General features: G+C 35.5%; 2 protein-coding genes across 5 annotated transcripts; both read right to left on the bottom strand.

Annotated features, from left to right (window-relative positions):
* Nucleotides 1-3987: 3987 nt before the first annotated feature.
* On the bottom strand, nucleotides 3988-4747 carry LOC112513487 (uncharacterized protein At3g17950-like). The gene has a single exon (XM_025119765.1). The coding sequence runs from the start codon at nucleotides 4738-4740 to the stop codon at nucleotides 4126-4128; it is 615 nt and encodes a 204-aa protein (XP_024975533.1). The 5' UTR covers nucleotides 4741-4747; the 3' UTR covers nucleotides 3988-4125.
* Nucleotides 4748-8574: 3827 nt separating this feature from the next.
* LOC112513160 (biogenesis of lysosome-related organelles complex 1 subunit 1) lies at nucleotides 8575-11766 on the bottom strand. Of its 4 annotated transcripts, XR_003069259.1 has the most exons (5): nucleotides 11584-11766; nucleotides 11289-11494; nucleotides 9886-9982; nucleotides 8793-8856; nucleotides 8575-8750 (listed from the first exon to the last, which is right to left on the bottom strand). XR_003069259.1 is itself a non-coding variant. In XM_025119323.1 (4 exons), the coding sequence occupies exons 1-3, from the start codon at nucleotides 11735-11737 to the stop codon at nucleotides 9893-9895; spliced, it is 450 nt and encodes a 149-aa protein (XP_024975091.1). In that variant the 5' UTR covers nucleotides 11738-11766; the 3' UTR covers nucleotides 8575-8856; nucleotides 9886-9892. The 4 variants fall into 4 exon arrangements, 3 of the variants coding, with proteins under 3 accessions (XP_024975091.1, XP_024975089.1, XP_024975090.1); XM_025119323.1 differs by having other exon boundaries at nucleotides 8575-8856; XM_025119321.1 differs by lacking the exons at nucleotides 8575-8750; nucleotides 8793-8856 and adding an exon at nucleotides 8948-9241.
* Between the last annotated feature and the right edge of the window lie 1509 nt (nucleotides 11767-13275).

Below are 13275 nucleotides of genomic sequence, written 5' to 3'. Positions count from 1 at the left end.
GAGTTATTTAACATTTTTTGGAATGTCCAAAGACTTATTTGTTGCAAAAAATTGTCCAAGGACTTATTTAACATATTTTGGAATGTCCAAGGACTTATTTGTTCCAAAAAATTGTCCAATGACTTATTTAACATGTTTTGGAATGTCCAAGGACTTATTTGTTCCAAAAAATTGTCCAATGACTTATTTAACATGTTTTGGAATGTACAAGGACTTATTTGTTCCCAAAAAAAAGTATAAGGACTTAATCATTGTAAACAAGAAAGTCTATTGATTTTTATTGTACTTTTCCATTTAATTTACCATTAATAGTTTAGTAATTTACCAATCTTGTCTCATCTGCCTAGTTTTTCCCCACATATTTTGGTGGGACAAAAAGACGCATGCGTTCCACTTAGTACTGTCTTGTCTCACTATCCTCATGCCAAAGATGAGACAAAAAGTTTTTAATATGTCATGGCCCAACTCCCCGAACGGATCCATAACCTGGAAGAATAAACCAAACTGAAACTACACAAGAAATCCCACTCGGAAATGGGATCTGGGGAAGGTAAGATGCCTCCACCGCATAATAAGAATGTCAATTAACTAATTGCATTAACAAAATAACCTTTAGAACCACAAGGGTGGTGCCTGATTGGTTTGAGCTTGGCTCCAAAGGTCAAAAGTACTAGGAGGTCCCAAGTTCAAATCCAAGGAGCAATAAAAATCCCCTTATGACCACGGAAGTTCAAATGCGGTGACTCTGACGATTAGTCGGCTCGCATAGCGGATTGGATATCCAGGTTAATTAAAAAAAAAAAAAACCTTTAGTTGGGAAAAAAAAAGGTGGTGTGTACTAAGGAGCCGTTTACCTAAATGCTTACCTGGTAAGTGCTTAACGTTAGGAGTCAACACTATAATTTATTTTATTGGATAAGATTGGTAGTACATCAAAACATATCCTATACAACAATTTACCTGGTAAGTGCTTACCCAGGTAAGAGTCGTCACCCTCATTTACCGGATAAAACTCTTCATCCTTATCATCGCTCTTACCGGGTAAGATTCTTGGCCGTTGTCATGTTCATCGGGTGAGGAAAATTCGCCGGCAAGTACTTACCGGGTTAGCGTTTAGTAAACGGCCCCTAAAATGTCAAAAGCATACCTCAATTGAACAAAATAGTCAATCTCCTTAACCAAATTTATTTTCACTTTTGGTATTGAATTCTCATTTTAGCCAAAGTTTATGCAAATGCCTTGTGCATTTGCTTAAAGCCTGTTTTCAGACTAAAAAAATTCTTTCTACAAATGGGATCCTTACGCAAATTTACGTGAAGATGTGTTTGATTTTTCTTAAAGCTGAAAATGAGCTTTACGCAAAATGCATGATGTATTTGTGTAAACTCTTGCTAAAATAAGAATTTAATCAAAAAATGACTAAAAAGTTAATTTTGTCGAGAAAAATTGGCTATTTTGATCGATTTCCCACAGAAGAATTAGATAGGTCACTGGAGTATGAGAAAAGTAATACCCAATTTGAAGTGCACTGAAGTGTTAGTTATGCTAGTAACATTAATGGAAAGGATGCAACAGTATTCCCAGATGGTACATCCACTTTTGGCCTTTTCAGATCATTTCCACCACTTTTTCAAGAAAATTCCAATAGAGAATCGAAATTCAAAATTTTAAAAAAAAAATTAACTCCCAACAGTTTTTCCATTTTGGAGAATCGGTTGGAGCAAAAAACTTGGTCCAAATCTCCGTTACGGAGAATCTGTTGAAGATAATCTTAGACCTTAACATGTGAATCCGCTTTTGGACTTTCATGAGGCTACCAAAGAACAGATTTTGTTCACCAAAAAAGGTTTAGCCTTTTCTTATCAAACACACTACCAACAGACGAATCACTGAGTTTATCAGAATTGGTGTCTTACGGTCACAATTTGTTAGGATTACTTTGGGCATAGGAGTGATCACTTTTACCACAGGGCTGAGGAAGCCTATAATTAGCTTAGGATCACCCATTTCCAGGGGAAAGCTTGGGATCACTTTTAGGGAGCGCATAAACATGGTGTTGGTATTCACATGTGAATTGCTAAAATAGATGGTCAATCTTGATTAAAGATGCAAACATATTAGAAAGAAAGCAAAGCATTCTATCAGGGGAAACTACAGCTTGAATGGGTTGAAATTAAACTTTACCATCTTTTCCTTCTGCTGTGATCCTTCTGATGTGGTTTGGAACTTCCAAACTTAATGTGGAGTCTGATTAATTAATGGCATCTGCAGTGCTGTAACTCTTTGCAAGAAAATGAACAAGCCAGTTATATTTTCCATGTAAGCATGACAGGACAGTACAAAAACTTGTTGTCCCACATTTAGTACGACATTAGATCGGGACAGGACTGAACCTCAGTGGGACAAAAGGGTGTTGCTATATGCACACCTATTTATATCAAAATCAGGTCAAATCATACATTGAAAATGCAAAAGGTTACTCTTGATGTTGATGTATGTGAGGATGAAATTAGTAAATAGGTATGCCAATATGCCTTTAGCATACCTCAGAACACAAATGCATTTTTTCTCAGGCCCACCGTGGGAGATGTGACAAGATTGGTAAAAAGCTAAACTATCCATGTCGAATTGTCAAATTAAAACACTAACATCTTCCACAATTCTTTTACCAGCAACCCGCCTAAGGGTCTATTTGTCAGGCGCTTAATGAGCTTAATGAGACTCACAGCTTATTCGGTATGCTATATATGACTGTTTGGTAGTGGCTTAATAATATAGAAAGTGGCTTATTCATTAAGCTTTTAGGGGGAACTTTATGCAAAAAGCCAAGTTTTTAAAACATGCTCCTTCCATCTATGAAAAACCCTCCCAAACAAAAACCTTCCCAATCTTTACATACAGATTAATCCACACAAATAGCTTTATCCGTATAGGACTTAATGGAAAACCAACCACACAGTCCCTGACCACTCTCGTTTGTCTTGTCCGAACCTGTGTACCAAACACGCCCTTAATGATATCAACGACCACACGAGAATCACATTCAAGCATAAGTTTGTTGTTAACCTAAATTGAAGACAATTAGATTACCTGCAAATAGGGCATTCATTCAGCCTCAAGTGAACCTCTTTTAAAATGCTTAGAGAAAGCTGAAATGGTTGAGCGTTTTTCATCCCGGAGCCACTCACCGGTATAATTGTTCTCGTTCAAACGAACTATCTGCATTCATCTTGAAATCAACTTCTTCCCGGAAATGCCAACTGCTTGGCAAAAGCTTGGGAGTTATCTTGTCAAAAACAAAAACGTAAGAGATATCTTCGTTACAATCAATTACAAACAAGTTATCTGGTTCTATCTTTACCAACCCTGCTTTCATGAAGTTTCTTGTTGCAATCAATTACAAACAAGCTATACTGAAGGAATGTTTGTTAGCAGCTTAATGAGACTAACAACTTATTCAGTCAGCTATATATCACTGTTTGGTAGCAGCTTAACGATATAGAAAGTGACTTATTTAGTAAGATTCTAGGGGGGATTTATACAAAACCCAATTTTTTTCTAAACTTGCCCTCCCAATTAAAGAACATGCTCTCTTCTATAGACGAAAAAACCCTCCAAACTACAACTTCTCCAGATTTATCCATTCAAGACTTAATAAAAAATCAATCAAACAGACGAGACAATGACCATGGATTGTTTTTTGTCTGATCAAAAATTGGTAAATTATTATACTACTCATGTCAAATTAAAAGCATAAAACCTTCCATTATTCTATCATATACATACCTCACTCTCAATTAACAAGAACAACAAGATGATACAAGATTGGTAAATTATTAAACTATGCGTATGAAATGAAAACCCTAAAATCTTCCCCAATTCTAAGAGAAATGCAATTGCAGAGGCATCAATAATGAACATACTCTTTGGAAATGGCTATGAATCTGTGATTGTGAACCACCTGATTGTTGGGGATGTTTCTAATGGTTGAGAAAATCAGCAATCAGTCATTTTATTGATTGAATCGGGGGCTACAATGTCATATATTCCTACATACATACATTGGGGACGAAAATGGCACCCAGCTTTGACCAACAAATCTACTAAAATCTACAGGTGAAGTTCTTATCCACCACCGCCGCTGCAGATTCCGGCCAGCGAAACTGAAAACCTACAAATGGAACAAACAAAGGTCGTTCCGTCGTCAACGTCAGACGACGGCGGCGGAGGTGGCGGTAAAACCCTCCCATCAGCAAATAACATACCCTCATTATCCCTATGACGATCATCCACCTCCATATTCATCACAGCTTCACCATCAAACAATGCCTCTTCCCCAAACCTCCGCTCGACCTCCAGAAACTCCCCAAGCGACGACGGCTTCAAATCATCACCACTACACAACCACCACCACCTCCTCCTCCTCAACCTCTTCCGCCGCCGTTCAGACACCAAATCCGCCGCACTGTTCCTCCTTCTCCGTCCACCAAATCCGACGGAAGAATCATTATTACTCGGCGACGATCGGAGAGTGACAGTGGGCGTGCCGTCGCGACGCTGGGATGGAACCCTGAATGTGATGGTGGGAAAAGTGGTTGCGACGCCCATTAGAGTGCCTAAGCTTGTGCTACGGTCATGGAAGAATGACCCAGTTGACTCAGTGTCGAGATCGGAGGATGAGATTGAAGATATCGTAGGAGATGAGAGTGGCGGAAGCAATTCCATTGCTGGATCTAGCATTTTTCTTCTCCACCATATTCAGATCTCTCTCTCTAGTATAAATCGGCAAACTGGTGGAGTTAGTGAAATGACTAATCTACCCTCATTTGTTAGAGAAGACGATGTTATTTGTGAAAATTAGATGCTAAGCGAATTACCATTTTCTCCTTTATATTTTTTGGAATAAACTACAAATTTAGTCCCTATGGTTTATCGAAAATAACACTTTCTGACTCTATAGTTTTGAAATTACAAGATGGCTAGTAGTTTACAAAAAAACTCTAGATTTGGTTCCTCCTTCTAATAGTCGTTAAGAAAAATTCATTAGATGAGGAACATTTTCGTTCTTTTATCGGTTACTTTTGTCTTGTACCCAATCAAAAACCAAAATCATAAAATCTATTCTAAATGGGTAAAAGACAGAAAAACTGATAAAATAACAAAAACACTTCTCATTTAACGGAATTTTTAACGGTCATTAGAAAGAAGGAGCAAATCTGAACATTATTTGCAAACCACGATGATTATCTTGTAATTTCGAAACTACATGAACGAAAGATATTATTTTCGACAAACCACGTGAACCTAATTTGTAGTTTGCTCTACTTTTTTGTGCTAATTACAAAAATGGTCTCGATAGTATTCACTAATTGCATGTTTTACCTCTTAACTTTTAATTTTCCAGCTTTCAGTCTCTCAACCTACTTTTTTATACTTTGTCAACATTAACGAAGGGATGTTTTACAAAACGTTTAGCGGTTGTCAATTACCTTACCAAGTGAGCATCGCAAGTACAATGAATCTTACCCAGTAAGAGGTACATCAAGAACCGAAAGTTTTACCGTGTATATGAAAGAAAAGACTCTTATCCGATTAGATTGAGTCACCAACACTTTTTTGTACATTAAATTTCATAAACAATAAATTTATTTAACATGGATAAAAATCTAAACGTATGAATATATTTTGTGCAACTTTAAACCATTTAACCGATTTTATTGTTGAAATAGAAAAAAAGTATCGGTAAAATGATTTTGTATTAAAATAATATATAAATGATAATTTTACAAATTATGAATACTCACAGAAATCATTACCAAATTACTCCTTATTAAAACATTCATCTGATGACTTGGGATCATGTGAGACAAGGTCATGTGAAACAACATTTTTACACTTGAAACTTCACAGTAAAACACTGTGAAAGTAACATTCACAGTGTTTTTGCTGTGAAGATTCAGTTTTTTTACCTTCACAACATTTTGTTATGAAGTTTCAAATGTAAAAAATGTTGTCTCACGAAAACAGTTTTGTCTCACATGAACCCAACCCTTCATCTGGTTGTACAAACATAGCACAATAAATGATAATAAGGAGCCGGGGTGGCAATAAGTGGGCTATGTAGAAGAGTTAGGGCTAGGGTTAGGATGATAAGAAGTTTATTTTGTGGTAACTATGAAAATAGCCATGCCCTCAATGCATAAATTTAGTTGCTTGACTTTTAATTTATTTTGTGTATATAGTATTTGTTCTTTAAAGTTATTTCAGTCTAGAACTAAAGTAATAAAAATATGAAGTTATCAGTACAATTTGTTTGATTAGAGTCGATCACTAAACGACCTCACAAGAATATACGGGTATTCGTTTGACTGATTTGGCTTGTGCGACCTTAACAATCTTTGTTTTTCAAAGGAACATGTAAATGAATCTGCAAATATGTTTTTGATCAGTTGATACTGAAGGTTGGCTCGTATGGTCTCGAAATCTTTTATATTTCAACTGTTTCTACCTTCACAAGTCTAGTTTTAGAAGCATCTTGCGTTCTATGTCCCAAATGTAAACTATCCGACATTTCTCAATGAGTTTTTAAACTTTTGGGTCATGGTTAGGGATGGAAACAAAGATAAGTCTTTGTGGGAGCTTGTCTCACTATATCTTATGTGAAGCGAATAGGGTGTTAAAAATTTAAAATATGATTGATATCAAGTTATTCTTTAACCCGATTTAAATACAGGATGGATAAGAGATGAAATTCGAAACCTGATATTCGTTCTATTGGTATGTGTATGCATATTTATTTACAAAAACATTTCATATACAGATCGTTTATGTTATTTTTGTGTTGATTGTTTTTCAAATGTATGGCATATATGAGTTGATTCATCCTTAGCAATGGTCAGAGACGTTCATATTCCTTATTCACCCGGTTATCATTCCCTACCTAATATATAAGTTTTGTAAATTAAGATTGGTTTGGTTTTAACTCCATAATTACCCTTTTTTGTTTGTAATCATAATGTTCGCAATTTGGTCAACTAAGGGGCCGTTTACTAAAAACTTACCCGATAAGTGTTTATCGGTAAAATTCAACATTATTACTTACTTATCGGGTAAGATTTTACTCCACGAAAACAACACCATATGCAATAATTTACCTGATAAACTCTTACCGTGGTAAGAGTCGTCCCATTCATTTACCGGGTAAGACTCTTGTTCCTTGTGTCGCTTTTAGCGGGAAAAATTATTGGTCTTTGTCATATTCATCCGATAAGGTAATGTGACTTGGTAAATGCTTACCCGGGTAAGCGTTTGGTAAAAGGCCCCTAAGTATGTCACTTGTATCTGAACTGAATAAAATTATATGTAATACAAAATTACAAGATATGTTAGTCTCAAAAGGCATGAACCTGAATATCTTGCACTATAACAACAATGGTGATCATCCATCCACTCTCAAGATTCGTATTTGATCAATCGATCTTTGAGTCCCGACCCAATAAAATTAGGGTTTTCCACCAAACTTAACTAGTCATTTATATATAAATATAAAAAAAAAATACTTTTTTTAAGGGTTTTAAAGAAATGGTAGGACCCTAACTTTTAATTGGTTGGTTGCGCAAATCAGTAAAAAAAGTCAAATAGCATATGAAACTAGTCATTTAAAACCCGTCTTTTAAGGGTTTTGTTGTAATATTCCAATAAAAGAGTCCCCCCTTTTCTTAGTGGTGTCAATTACAATTAGGTGTGAATCGTCTTGGTTGGGATTTGGGAGTAAAAAGTTTTTCCAAAAGCATATCAAACAGCAGATGATGAAGGATTTGGCCAACAAACAGGATAAAGCGATAGTAGGAGTTGGTCTTGTTGAAATTAGGTGATGAAATTGGGATTTGTTGTTGCTCCATCTTAAAGTTGTTGATTGGGTGGAGGAATAAATAAACCCAAAGAGTTGTTGTCCATAGAGATAAGGAGGCATTTGTGTTCTCCAAATAAGATACTTATCAATTGATAACTTGATTGAGACTAATGGGTCGTTTACTAAACGCTTACTTGGTAAGTGCTTATCGAATAAATTTCTTCATCGGATGTACATGTCAAGGGCTAAAAATCTTACCGGGTAAGAGCGATTGAGAAGAATTGAGAGTTTTACCTGATAAGTGAAGATGTCAACTCTTATCCAGAGGTAAGCGCTTACCCGGTAAATTGTTGCATTCGATATGTTTTGATATACTAAAATTTTACGCATCAAAATAAATTATAGAGTTGATTACTATATGTAAGCGCTTACCGGGTAAGCGGTCCCTAAATGAGAAAGGGAAGATAAAGGGTTTGAAGGATTGTGTTTAGGTAGCCAGGTATCTGAATTTGAGGAAAGGGAAAAAGATATTTTGGAGGAAGGGTTTCAGCCATTGTTGTCGCTGTGGCTCTCACAGAAAACTAGGTTTTATTCATTCATTGTAACTCCCCTTATAGGTCTCTTAAACAAGACACCTAGGCAATCAGACAAAATCCCGAATCAAAGTAATTCAGGTTGCTTATTTCTACATATGGTATTGTGTTTTTAATTAAATATATGACCTATTAATAGAAAATTGGATTGGCTCCATACTTATGAGAGGTGATTGATTTAATTAAAAACTCATTTAAGGTTACATACCTAAACAATTGGTGTCTTAGGGGCAGCTGAGTGGTGTCTCAAGTTGCCCTCAGACCTCTCACTGATTCTGCAAGAATATGCTCACCTCCTTACCCACCTCTCACTGATTCTGCAAGAATATGCTCACCTCCTTACCCACGAGGTTAAAGCTGCAGAACTTCATGTTGATTATTTGCATGCACTATTTTCCTAGATTATGTAATCTGTCATCCAAACATTAGGCCTTAGTTTCTTGATCTAGCAATTCATCATGTCAAAATAATAACTACTGCTGCTGGCACAAATAATATCTCCTATATATATATACTCCTGAAATTAGTCATCTAAATTCAAAGAGGCATAGATCTGACCACTTACACAACTAGCAATAAAGACTAGAATCAAATACCTATTACTCGTTACCGTAATAACTACAGCATCGTATTAGGAAGCCTGTGACGGAACATCAAAGATTACAGCTATGAAACCCCCTCATCCAAACCACAACAGCAGGAAAAACGTAATGCAGAGTATGCCAAGTGATGTTGTGTTCCAAACATGCATCATTTACAAACCAAACTAACCCAACATATCCCACATGTCATCTACCTGAAAAAGTAGTAAAGCACTTGTTTTCATGAAGACCATCGGCTTGCAAAAAGGTGTTTGCGAAAAAGTTTTGACCTATGAAATTCAAAAAGCTTACCAAAAATTGAACCAACGATTTTTTAAACGAAGAAGCAAGACTTAAGGGGCTGTTTAGTTTAGGCAGAGTAGTGAAAATGACAATGAGAGGGAATGAAAATTCATTTTAACCTGGAATGAGAATTTAGTCTTCAGGGGGAATGAACCATTATATTATATAAAACCAAACAGTTTCTTTTATCATCAATCCCATTAATTACCGTTTAATACCTCTAACCAAACAGCCTGTAAATCATGCATCATTTGTTAAAAAGAAGGTCCAGCTTCAAGTTAGATGTGGCATCAGGCACGGGCCTGAATTGTGCTATTTGAAATTTCATATTCTTCCGGTGTGACAAAAAGTGTAGGCATCTGGTAGTATTAAAGCAGGTTTTGGTCCTAGCACTGGAAAAGGTGTCATTTGATTCAGAATATCTTTTTCATTACATGGCTTCTTTTGATGATGTGAAGATAAAAGCAGATGACACCTATAACGAGATAATAAATGGAAGGAAATGAGCAACACCAACAGAACCTAATTAATCCTCTGGCAAGTAGCATAAGTTTACCATGTGATCAGGACTGGTGAATGTTGGAAATAGCTGCAGTAATGCTTTTACAATCTAATTCCATCGTCTTCATCCAGTTCTCAAAATCTCCTATTTCCTGTGCAAGCAAGTAGAAATTCATGACCACTCTCATTATTTCCATTTTCAATACACAAAAGAAACGAACATTGGTTTATTGGCACGTCCCCTCCCCGGGTGGGATGCCAAAAAAAAATGTAGGTAGGTGAAAAACAAAGGGGAGAAAGTAAAGAAACCATTGTGCTTGTAGCATAGCTTTGATTTCAACCCTACCATATGAACTGGTATAATAAATAAGAATGTTTAATATCTTGTCTTCAAGTTATGCTTGTTTTTAGTTCAAGTAGCATATCCATGATTGCCCTTAATTTCATACAGTCAGTTTTAAAGCCAACTTGCAACATGTATTGCAATCGAATGTTTTCCAGGACTGGGATAGGAATAGGCTACATACAATAAGTAGACTTGCTGTTCTAAGAAAATATTTACAATTGACTATGGGGACAGAATAGTCCTACTGTATCTGTAGGAGAAGAATGCAAAATTCAAAAGGGTTCTTTCCAAGAAAGCTTTCATCATTAAAAATTAATCCAGCCCCCTTTACAGTGTAAACAATTGACCATATATAGATATATGTAATTTAGCTCATAATTAATTCAATCATGATCAACCTAGAAGTGTAATTATACAATAAAAAATGAACAATATACTAAGTTTTTTGAGAAACCTTTGAAGTGGGGCAAATTCTTCATAAGCAGTGTTGAACAGCATTTCTTAAATATAAGTTCAATGAACTATCAGTGTACATTAAAAAAGGAAGTGTATCATAAAGATCAGGCGCCTTGATTAAAAGAATTTGTTCATGCGAATGAATCATATGATGTTCAGAGTTTGGCCAATCATACATATACATTCCATAACTCGATTCATAATTCTTTAACTCCAGACCATCCCTAGACTTCCTTCACAAATTGCAGAACTCCTACTCTCCACCGAATTTCAGTAACTATACCGATGAAATTATCCTTAAGTCATAACGCTGAAAACTAACATCTATTAAAGTTCCTCATCAAAGAAAAAAATGATGCATAATCTTAGGTTAGGCATTTTTCCAGTGTTGAAGTTGCCAACTCAGTGCTGAAAGGAATCTACCTTACTAAACTTTTCCAGTGTTGAAGTTGCCAACTCAGGTTACGCATTTTTCTGTAAAACTTACTACCACACATTTGAAAACTTGATCTTAACTTTAATTTATAATTAATCAAGTAAACACAAGTGTTAAAACTCATAGAAAGTGTAATCTTCTACGAGTTCTAACACCTGAATATAATCCACACCAGTAATGATTCGTCGATGAGGTGCGATAGACGAAAAGGAAAGTGAACCTTGATAGCATTGTTAATAGCATGAGTAGAAGCAAGCCACTGATTGGTCTGCTTTCCAAATCGCAGAATAGTAGCCTTCAATGCTCTAATTTCGACTTCTATTCGCTTCTCGTTCACGAAACACTCTTCAACATCTCCATTAACAGCCTCCACTAACAGATCCGATACACGAGAAGCGCTCTTGATCGCCTCTTTCTTCGATTTCTCTGTGTATTTATCAAATTAAACAACCAAAAATCGAATTCCCCAAAAACGACACTTCCTGAAAGAACAAAACGAAACAAATTCCATTTACCTGTGTGTTCTCGGAGCCGGATATCGGCATTCTGATGATCATTGAAGAGCCGTAGAAGCGAGGCTTCCAAACTTCCCGATTGCAGATCCGATTGATTCATCTCCGGCGAGGATTTCACGCGCGCACGCGCCTGCGGTCGCCGCGGTGAACTCATGTTTGGCAACTAGATCATTTGCATCTGTTGCCGTTATCCGCTAAGCACTACGATTAAATTTCATTTCACCCCCTCAATTTAGATTTAATTTCATACCACGATATCAAATTCCCATAATTTTTTTTTATTAACCTGGATATCCAACCAGCTGTGCGAGCTAATTAATTCCAGAACGATCACCTGCTTTGCAGATAGCCTAGAGTCACTCCATTTGAACCTCTGTGGTCACAAGAGGATTTTTATTCCTCCTTGGATTTGAACATGGAAATCATGGTACTTTTGACCTTTGGAGCCAAGCTCAAACCAATGAAGCACCACCCTTGTAGTTAAATTCCCAGAACTTTAATAATAAAACGAAATCATAATAAATTATATGAAAAGAAAGAAAGAGTAATATTTAAATTTAAAAAAAATCAAAAAATTGCCACCAAAATCATTTCATGCGACCACAACACCGTTGTGGTTTATGTTTCTCTTCTGATGCGACCATTAGCTATCACTACCAAGGATCTGTAACGGCTTCTTCATCCAAGCTTTTGCATCTACGGCTTTGCATTGGGTTTTTTGACCTTGATATGTTCATTCTTTGTGCCATCACTCCCAAATTTGAATCGAAAACATATTAAAAGAAATTTACAAAACCTAAAGAACTACGAAACTAACCATTTTAATTTCGTAGCAGTGAATCAAAATTTCATGAGTTTTAGTAGGGATGAAGAAGAGCAGATGGAAAATATATAGGCCATGAACATAAGAGAAGGTAATGGCGTCGGTGGTAACAACCCAAGACGGTTGGAACGCATCGTGGATCAATAGACGTTGGAGAAACGACAACAACAATATTGCTCACGAGACTATCCCACAGTGGCCCTAAATGTAGTGCTTATGTATCTCTAACACACTCGTTTTTCATATTAAAATAAGGCATTTTCAATATTACTTTGAAACTGTTAGTTGAGATAGAGAGTAAGAAGTTTGATTCGTACGACTGCATTCCTTGAATATAAAACTTGTATTTATGTGTTGTTCAGTAAATTATCAAAATTATACAATAAAAATCATCAACTTTTAGATATGGTTTTCGATGTTTTAAAAATATTTATTTCGTCTAATGTAAATATTTATATTATGCATAGTATTGAGAAGAAAATGAAAAAAAAAAATAGATATTTTATTTCCATATTTTTAATTACATAATTAAATATAAAAAAAAAAACTCTTAGTTGTATATTTATATTTTCTTAATTGGATAAACAATTTTTTTTCTTCAAAGTCAATAAACATAAATGCTCACTTTTAACAAGCGAAACATGTAAAACATTCACCCCGCTACTTATATAAAATAATTTAATTTAAACTAATCGAACATCATATTAATTATATATATATATATATATATATATATATTAGTTGTTTACTCGTGCAATGTAGCGAGATGTAAAAACCTCATTAAAATTATTCAATTTTGAGATATCAAATTCTTTAAAGATGTAATAAAGCCTGCTACATTTGTATCTAATTTAGATTCAAAATGTAGG

Source organism: Cynara cardunculus (genome assembly GCF_001531365.2).
Source record: "Cynara cardunculus var. scolymus isolate 2C chromosome LG 5, CcrdV1, whole genome shotgun sequence".
In the NCBI taxonomy this organism is placed as follows: domain Eukaryota; kingdom Viridiplantae; phylum Streptophyta; class Magnoliopsida; order Asterales; family Asteraceae; genus Cynara; species Cynara cardunculus.
This window is presented reverse-complemented; position numbering and strand designations above follow the sequence as displayed.